This window comes from Diceros bicornis, chromosome 14 (genome assembly GCF_020826845.1).
Source record: "Diceros bicornis minor isolate mBicDic1 chromosome 14, mDicBic1.mat.cur, whole genome shotgun sequence".
Taxonomy (NCBI): Eukaryota; Metazoa; Chordata; class Mammalia; order Perissodactyla; family Rhinocerotidae; genus Diceros; species Diceros bicornis.
Window position 1 is genome coordinate 39,232,769 of NC_080753.1, and position 10,571 is coordinate 39,243,339.

The 10,571-nt window shown below is 34.5% G+C and overlaps 1 protein-coding gene across 1 annotated transcript; it reads right to left on the bottom strand.

Moving 5' to 3' along the window:
• Window positions 1-622: 622 nt before the first annotated feature.
• Window positions 623-3,051, bottom strand: LOC131413490 (putative olfactory receptor 2W6). The gene has a single exon (XM_058554018.1). The coding sequence runs from the start codon at window positions 2,995-2,997 to the stop codon at window positions 2,068-2,070; it is 930 nt and encodes a 309-aa protein (XP_058410001.1). The 5' UTR covers window positions 2,998-3,051; the 3' UTR covers window positions 623-2,067.
• Between the last annotated feature and the right edge of the window lie 7,520 nt (window positions 3,052-10,571).

Below are 10,571 nucleotides of genomic sequence, written 5' to 3' on the forward strand. Positions count from 1 at the left end.
TATGCAACTCTACACCAGAGACAAAAAGAATTTTCTTCTACCTGCATATCGCAACACATTCATTAAAAGTAATTTCCATTTTCAGTGTAAAATTAAGTATTATATAAATATAATCATTCCCACTGACCTTCACAAAGGCCATCCTCTAAATTTTCAGTGTATCAATGATTGACAAAAATTCATTATTCCACTCATATTTACAGAAGCTTTTTTTGAAAATACTTTCACTGGTTTTAATGATTGATTAACAATGGGAAATAAAGAATAATGAAATGGGAAATTTGAGGGCATTTTATGCAAGAAAATCATTTTAATGAGGAGGGGAGAAATATCTTTCTATGTCAATCTGAAGAGGTTTAAAATTCTAAACTGTTGCTACCATCCAAACAGCCTCTAGACCATGGTGGAATTCATAGTAATTCCTCCTGTAGTTTATGATTCATATTTAGGAAAATAAAAAACTTTTTTTCCCAAAAAGTTGGGGATGATTTTTGATGCCTATGGAGATTCCTCAATGACTTTTTTTCTCTCTCATCATAAAGTTTACGTAAGTTGATAAAAAAAAGTACAAAACATTTGACAGCAGATTTTAACTCAGACAGTATATTGTGATAGAGTCACTTGTAATGTTGAAGAACAAAAACAGAATTAGACAGTTCATCAATTAAAGTTAAGGAATAATTTCTGGATGTAATTAACCGGTTAAAATTAATAATCATCCCCAGCTATTATTGATCACTTACTATCTACAAGGCATTTTAATAACAACTTAATACCTGGAATGGTGCTAAGAAGGATTAAAAAGATAATCAGCCCTACCATCAAGGAACTTATAGTCTAACAGGAGACATATGAAATATATAAATATAATATTAACTAGAAAAATTGCCATTTCAGTGTATAAAAATGTGATAGGTTAAAAGGAGTGACAGAGCATTTTTAAATCAGAGTCCTAGATAATTTAAAAAGTGTGTTGTATTTGAGCGGACCACTGAAGCATGGGAAAGATTTGGACAGAGATTTGCACGGGGCAATGTGGGAAGAGGTGATGTCATGATATTAATAGTTAAAGAAAAATGAGTGAACTTCTATATGGTGAGAATTCTCTTAGAGGGTCTCTGGTACACAAAGCACGCTTGGAGGATTGTACAAGTAGTAAAGAAAACAAGGCTGGGGTTGATTATCAGGTCACCTGTACACACTCTAAATACTCTATAGCAAAGAGAGTGTTATTCAGTGGATAACAGCAAAGGGCTGACTTAGACACACCACTTTTGAATACCACTACCTAATGTGTGGCCCAGGTTAATTTATATAGGACCTATAAACCATAGTTTTGCCATTTAAAAAATCAGGATGAAAATACCTACATCCTTTTATTAAGAGGCTTGAGGCTATATACTTAGTCTTATAAATGAGATATATAGTCTAGTTTGTAGGGAAAAAATTATGCTTCACTGGAAAATTATGCATTGTCTAGACTCTAGAGGACACTCCTCCAGGTTACCTGATCCTGATTCTGTGGCAGGTATTTTACAGAGTTGTAAATTATAGATAACTGATAGCAATGCAAAATAATTCTCCTCTATGACAAGCAAATTCAGTCCTGTCAGGTAGAAATTCAGTTGGCTTCCCTCCCCCACAGTGGAAGAAGCAATTTTTATCTTCATCTGCACATTCATTTCAACGTTCCTTCACTTCTTATAAATTTGTGCTTTTCAACTTTTTTTTTTAACTGGTTATTACATTTGCTTGGTTTCTTCATTAATTGAGTTGAATAAAATCTTTAACACATGTTTATTTTATATCTATATGAGAGTTATTTCACCTTTCTCCTGGGATTTAATTCTTTTTGCTAAATATTATTTTCCTAAGAAAAATTCATATTATTTGCAGCTATGGTTGATTCATATTGACTCTGGATACACTTCAGTGCATTTGTCCATGTTTTTAAAAATCCAAGAGTGTTTGACACATCGGCTAAATTTATTATAAGCACAAAATAAATGGTAGCGTTTGAAAAAACTATTTTGCCTAGGACTTCATAACTTAGCACATATCTTTTGTTCATTGTTGTCTCCTCAAAACTTTTTTCAGTGCCCCTTTCATTTCCTTATTCCTTAAGGTATAGATGAGTGGATTCAACATGGGAGTTACCAGGTTGTAGAAGAGGGTGAGAAATTTGCCTTGGTCTTGGGAAGAGCTGTTTCCTGGCTGCATGTACATATAGATGATGCTCCCATAGAACAAGGAGACCACGGTGAGGTGGGAGCTACAGGTATTGAAGGCCTTCCATCGCCCAGTAGCTGACTTGATCCTCAGCACTGTTGCAGCAATGTGGCCGTAGGAGACAAGAATAAGAGTGAGGGGCAGTAGGACAATGAGAATGGCGAAGGTAAAGGCTAGCATTTCCACCGCGCGAGCATCCACGCAAGCCATCTTGATCAGTGCAGGCATTTCACAGAGGAAATGGTTAACTCGTCGCAGGCCACATCTGGAGAGAGTCATTGTTAGTGGAGACATGACAATGGCATTGACCAGTCCACTTCCCCAGGCCACAGCCACCAGTCGTAGACACAGCTGGGGGTGCATAATGACCATATAGTGCAAGGGTTTGCAGACTGCAGCATAGCGGTCATATGCCATGACAGCCAGAAGGATGCACTCAATTCCCCCAACAGAAAGGAAAGAGAAAAGTTGCACAACACAGCCAGCATAGCTGATAGTTTTCTCAGGGCCCGAGAGGTTTACCAGCATCTGTGGGATACAACTAGTACTGAAGCAGAGATCTAGAAAGGAAAGATTTGCCAGAAAGAAGTACATTGGAGTATGAAGTCGAGGGTCTAATATACACAGCAGGATTATGGTCGAATTTCCCAACACAGCCACTGAATACAGAATAAAATTTACTATGAAGAGCACCATCTCCAGCTTGGGACGATCAGAGAAGCCGACTAAGATAAAACCATACTCTGAGCTGTCATTAGATTTTTCCATCGCTTCCTTTCACATCATCTGTATAGCTGGTAAGAATAAAATTAAGAATATTTAATCTATATTTTCTGAAAACCATTGAATATCAGGATTTTTAAGGAACATATAAGCCATCAAGTCTAACAACCCATCCAACATTAGAATAGCTTCTGTCAAGACAAGTAAGCTGTTCATCATTTGTTCAAACACCTGAGGCAAATTATTTCATTGTTGGACAATTCTGACTTATAATCATCATTCTTTTATTAAGTAGAAATTTTTTCCCTTATTCATAAGGCAAAGTATTTTAACTTTATTGAAATATACATCATATCTAATCTCTCTTCATATGATAGTCGTTAAAATATTTTAAGACATTTACTACAGTTAAACTAAATTTTCTTTAGGCCAAGACATTCAATTTCCTTCTACTATTCTTCATATAACATGGTCATCAGGTGTATTATCACCCTAGCAGCTGTCTTCCATATACCCTCAATTTAACAATGACCTTCTGGAAATGTGACAACCAGGGCTAAGCTCAATATTCAAGATATGATTTGAAAAACACAGATACAGGGGAACTACTGCCTACCATTACCTGGACTATTATAATCTTATTAATGTGGTATAAATATGCCTTTACTTCATAGTGTCCAGATCACCATTATATTTAGGTTATAGTTGTATCTACTAAATATCCCAGTTCTTATTCCCATAAAATGCTGTCAACTCAGATCTCTATCATTCATTTCTTTGAAAGAATTCCAGCCTAGATTGCCAAGGTCAGGGGGGATATTCTTTCCAGACATAAAATAGCAACTTTGGATGTGTTTGTCTTGTGGTAGCCTTTTGAAAACATCAAAACAACGTGATTAGCTTGCAGAAGAGAGGTGTATGGCAATAGAGATGAATGGAGAGAGAAGGAAGGAGAATGTGGTAAATAAAGAATAACTTTAAAAAGTAAGTTAAAAAAAAAGATTGACCCTAATTTTGCTGAGAAGAATAAAGAAAGGTGGATTCACAAAAGACAGATTCATAATTGGAATAGAGGATACTAGGATAATAATGAAATAACAGAGAGGGAGAGACAAGTATGAAAACAGCAAAATAGCAGGTACAGAAGGAAACACACCTCAAACCCTTAGTCATGTTGATTCTTTGATAACTTAAGCATAAATAACAGGACTAAAATTATTAAATGGATATTATAAAATATTTAGACTGCTGTGTGATTTAGAGAATCAAGGCTGCTTCAATTAATAATAGTATATTCAACTAGTAAGCTGGGAAAAAAAAAAAGACAGAGAAGGACACAAATTGTTGTCACAAATATGTTGATATTCAAATAAAAAGCTTATCTTCAGTGAAAACTTCTCAACTTCAAATTTCCTAAAGTAAATTGTTTTCCACAGCCAAATACAGTATACCAAAGAAAAAGAAAGAAATTTTTCTAATTTTCTCTAATAATATAGGCTTACCTGTTTTCAACTTTCCCAAGGGATCTGGGGAGAACACATATCAATGTTTTTTTCTCTGATTGGGATTTTTTATCTGGGATATTATGGAAGATTGTGTAGTTAATATAGGTAGAAAGTAACACTAGGTGGTATGAGACTAGTGTCAGAAATTATATAGAAGTGGTTACAAAGATTTCAGCTTGTCAAGAAATAGGATGACAGTCAAGCCTCAAACTGTCTCCCATGCATTAGATTCTAGTTTCTTCCTGAATATAAAAGAATTATGAAAGCGATGTGATTCCTTTCTTATAATTTGACTAAAGTGATAAAGTAATGGTATATCACTACCTCAGAGAAAAGGTAAAATGGAGTAATTGCCATAGGGTAGTTAAATTATGAAGAAAAGAAGCAATTGTAATAGAAAATAGCATTAGCATTCCTCCTCTGTCTACCTGCCATTTTAGCCGAATACCCAGCCTTCAGGAGGCTCTCAGGAGCTGTCAACCAAAGACCCAAGGCAAAGACTTCCTGCTGACCCCGGAAGACAGCCTGTGCAGATTTGGAAGCTCTTATAGATCCAGATGGAAAAAAACAGAGGCCTAATTTCTTAGCATCAAAAATGGTGCCTGGAAGTTGACATACATGTTTCCTTGCTGAGATCATGGGGACTGCATACTCCTTTGGGTAATTAGCTGGGCTGCAGAAGAGAATAGAGAAGTATATTCTTAGGGGAAATCTTGAAATAACATCTAATGATTGGGAATCAAAACTCTTAGTTTCTTTTCTTGGTTTCTGTCTGGGCACGGTTGTCCATAGCATCAAAATTTGACCTGTTATTCCTATGATAAAATATTCCCAGTGTTTGGTGGGGTGGAAAGATCAAGTTTGGCAACATAGTACAAATATGATCTGCTTTCGAACACCTCTTTATCCTTGAACTGAAATGAGATTTAGTCTGTTTTCTGAGGAAAGAATTTTAAAGTCTAAATTTCTTTCTATTATAATATAATTTTCAAAAGGGTAATGCAAAAGAGTATGTTATGTCTCTCTTTGTCACTTCATTTGTAACTTTTATTTTCACTTAGATTGGTAGTTACTGGAATGTAGTAAATATAAAATAAATACATGGAATTTGATTGGTTAATGTTCTTTAAGTTATATTAAAACGAAAAACAGAAATCACACTGATTACTCTTTGGAGAAAGTAAAATTGCCCCCTTGAACCTCCAAAATGATAACATCATCTCTGCAACCAATGAAATTCAAGACTAGAGTGATTCTTCTAAGGGTAGTGCATAGCCTAAGAATAAACGTCAATCATACTCACTGATGTGACACATTGAAGCTTACGTGTTTCCCCCAAACTGATGTTATTTGAAACTCATGACTGACCCTAAAAACTCATTTCACAAACAGAACATCTATATAAGCTACCTGGGTTTTAAATTACATTATTTTGTAGTTATAAAAATAAGAATGGAGTAGAAAAGAATGTAGGAATCAGGTATTATGGCCAATGAACAAACTGCAATGGCCCAATAAGTTCCCAGATAAAGCCTACTCACAGTTTTTGAAAACAGAGAAAAATATTTACAACACATATGTGGGACAAAGAGCAAATATTTTCAGTGATCAAAGAGCTTTTTCCAACAAATAAGCTTTTTCAAATAAGTTAAGGATTACACTTGCCTGGACAAGACAAATGGGCAAAGGATAGTGAGATAAAATTTACTGAAATAGTAATACATATGGCCCCAAAATATATAAAATTTTTTGAACTTCTCGTATAATCAAATTAACACAAATCGAAACATTATTTTTCTCCTGTCATAGGGTAAATACTTTTTAGTTTGGTAATATTCAGTCTGTGAGGATATGAGAGAACGGCACTTTCGTACATTGTATGTGGGAATGTAAATCAGGTTTAAATTTTTGGAGGGTGGTTTTATCAAATTTAAATTTGGCAAATGCACAAGTCTTTGACCTACTTATTCCACTTTCTGGAATTTGTTAGGATTACTTCCATAAGTGCATAAAGATATATATATATATATATATATATATAGCACAGTTACATTGTGGCTAAGAAAGAAAATGGACTAAATGTCCATTGACTAAATAATGGTTAAATAAATGTTTGCACAGTTGTAAAAGAAATAACATAAAATCACAAAAAATGAATTTGGTGCATCTGTATTGATATGGAAGCAAAAATAAAATATATTAAATATATTTTAAGTATATTTAAATAACTTAAATATATTTATTGTCTATTGAACATATTACAATTATATTAAATATAAGTTCTGCTTTAAAACAATATATTAAAATTAATAAAATTAATAAAATATAATTATGTTAAATATATAAAATATATTAAACTTTTAAAAAATAATGTTTCAAAATTTCACATATAGTGCATTTCCATTTCTACGGTTTATGTAAATATGCAAAAATAATTGGAGTTTGGAGAAAGTGGATTTTCAATTTTCATTCTTCCAAATTAAAAAAAAGTTAACATATAACGATACAAAAATGTAACATATAATCATGATCATATGTTACTTTAACATTTAAAAGAGTTAAATAAAATTTTGGAAGTAAAAATAATTTAGCTTGAGTTTAATATTTAGGTTTGGCTCCAGAATAATCTTAACCTCATAAAGAATACATATCTCTGCATCTCATTCCTAAAGCATAAAATTTATTGCGATCCGTTATATGCATGTTTCATAGAGCCCATGATTCTGTTTTTGACTGTGACACGAGATCACGTTGATCTAGAGCTCTCCAACTGCCCAGTTTTCTGATCCACATTAATATGGCCACATAATTAAATTCACTGCTCCATTATTTCCTCACAACACCCAGGAACAGGGTAGGAAGTACATAATTTTGCCTCTTTCACAGATTGCATTTAGGTAGAGAAAACAAATGTTTTTCAACATCAAAGCAGAAAAACAATTTGTAGAAATCACAATTCAATTGACAAAATCTAGCACAGTTTCCACCAGATATGTGCATGTTGCTTCTAAATTAAACTTCACTTTGGTTCTGTGGGCTCAAATGGAAGCTGTAAACACAGCACTACCAAAAGTATTTTTACACAAACTACCTGTTTGTTTGTCTTTGTTTTTAACAAGGTAATAGTAAGGATAAGTGTGGAAAAAGACCAGACATAACACCTTTTTTATTTTCTACCTTTAAATATTTTGCAGTTCTTTATATGAACACAAAATTAATGAATCTAAATAGCTAAGAAGAAAGTGCAGGGTTTTGAGTCATTTGTTTTTTTCCTGTTTTCCCTGTCTTCTAAGAAAGAAAATATAGCCTGCCTATTATTTCACTGAACAAGTGACTTATTTACCCTGACAGTTACGTTCTAAAGAAGATGAGAAAGGAAAGATGGAATTATAGATTGGAAAAACTGAAGAAGGAGAAATGTTTGGATTTATTGATAAAAGTAGTTTTTCTTAGGCCATTTCTGCTTTCTGGTAAAATTCAAATATGGCTACATTAGCTCATGTGATTCCCTCTGGATAACTGTGGAAAATCTTAAGGGATTCTGGATGATGAGGTCGATGAGTAACATTTAAAACTAGAACAGGGGGAAGAGCAATTTTCAGCTTCTGTAGTTCTTTTTAGAAGTTGGAAGGAAAAACAAGACCCTAGAGATCTCATTATAATGATTATTAGTATGGAGCTACTGATGACAATGATCTTGTTTTCTCTATGTCCACAGGGATCTGGCTCTTGGAAGAGTAGAGCTGATTAACGTGTTCTCCCCGTGTTGCATGCAGCTATTAAAAAGTTTCAAATGAGTTTCATTACGATTCACAAAATGCAGTGATCTCTAGGGTTACCTGTCTTAGAGGAGAAACAGTCAATTAAGGGCTGATGCAGTGGAGAGTTAACATGAGTCATCTCCTGTCACTGCTGTGTTGCCTTAGCTTTACAGTTCCCTCTCAGAGCTACTCAGCAGCCCTGGGGATTTACCACTAATATTATGCACACCATCAAATCTCAACTTTCCCAACGTAACTTGAACAATCATCCTCTCACTTCTGGATCGCATTTTGTTGTGCTGGCAGTTAATGGAGGTCTCTAGAGCTATTCTCTATCAGTGACTTTTTTTGTTGTTGTTCTATACTTACTCTTCGGCAATAATTCCCATAAAAACTCTAATGCAGAATTACTCTGGGAATGTAATAACATTTATTCATGAAACATATTTGCAGGCATTGTAAAAGACACTTGGTATAAAAATAAATGTTATGTTTCTACCCTTAAGGATTACACAATCCAGAGGAAGGTAAGAATGAGGAAGTTACAATATTGTGTCAAAATTACAGTCTTATTCAAGACAGAGAAAAAGATTAGGTTATTGATTCTGTTGTGTTTGTTAATTGCTCAGAATTTTTCCACTCAACAATATTTTCACTTCCCATTAAGTATTGTGTTCACTGCTATATTCCCAATGATCAGCAGACATTTGGTCCTGTCCAAAATGTCCACATTTGATCCACACCAAAAGGTCTTTGATATTTGGTCCTGTCCAAAACATCCATGGAGCCATTGGGTCCATGCCAAAAGGTCCTTGACATTTGTTCCTGTCCAAAACCATTTGGCATGGACCAAATATGCTCGTGGACATTTTGGACAGGACCAAATGTCCTGCAAGTTTCCCAAAGCCTAGCAAAGTGTTAGCACATAGTAGTTAATAAATATTTGTTGGTTATGTCACTTAATCTATAAAGTGATAGTAAATATAACATATTGAAGACTTGTTATCTTTTACATAAACATTTTGAAAAAAAAAGCCATAGATAATTTTTGGTGGAGTAGATTCTAAGGGCAAATGATTGTAGTATTGACTTTTATATAGACAATAAAATGGTGACTATCTATACCTTACTTCTTCTTCTTGCATCTCCGTTTGCCGTAAGTAAATATTTCTTAGTTTACTGACAACTATGTACATGGAGTTTAGTAATAAATATAAATAAGTGGAAACAGGTGATATATAGTAAAATTGAAGATTCACACATAGTATGTCGTAGAAACTCCACATCTACAGAAAAACTTGCATATATACCCAAAAGATAGATACAACAATGTTGATAACAGCTTTATTTCTAATAGCAGAAAGTTGGAAAGCACTGAAATGAGTATCGATTGGAGACCTGATTAATACACTGTGATCCATTCATACAAAGGAATATACTACAGTACAGAAAATGAATCAAAATGGATGAAGCTCACATTACATTAAATGAAAGTGAAGAAAGTTTTGCATTAGTTGGAGTGATCATGCAGGGATTTATAAGCTATGTTAACAGTTTATTTATTTATTTATTTATTTTGTGAGGAAGACCATCTCTGAGCTAACATCCGATGCCAGTCCTCCTCATTTTTTTTTTTTTTTTTTTTTTTGCTGAGGAAGACTAGCCCTGGGTTAACATCTGTGCCCATCTTCTTCTCCTTTATATGGGACACCACCACGGCATGGCTTAACAAGTGGTGTGTCGGTGCGCCCTGGGGATCCGAACCAGCGAACCCCGGGCTGCCACAGCGGAGCGCACGCACTTAACCACTTGCGCCACTGGGCTGGCCCTGATGTTAACACTTTAAACTTTACAACAATTGCAATAGAGAGTTTGGAGCAGGAGTGAGTAACGGCTATAATTTAAACTGGAGTATGCCATTAACAGACTTACATTTTAGTACGAGCATTCTCACTGGTGTGTGGGAATAAATTTGATGGGAACAAGGCTAGAGGCCAAGATAGAAATTGGGGAATTGTTGTAGTAACATAGGCCAGTGATAGAAGTGGAAAATAAAAACAAATTCAAGAAATATGGAAATATTGAGGAGGATAAACTAACAAGATTATTTATTGCATGCAAACAATGAGAAAAAGGACTGACGTGGATGATGCCTGAACTTCTGGTTTGGCCAACTGAATCCTCTCCATAATCTCCATTTCAAACATCTCTCTCTGATGCAACACCTCTTATTTTTCGAGTTGACTTCCTCTTGAACCTTGACTCTAACTATCGTTCAACCCCTCCAATCGATTGAATCTACCAGTTTTTTTTCCTACTTGCCTCCTTCCTATTCTTCTCTTTCTTCCTTAGC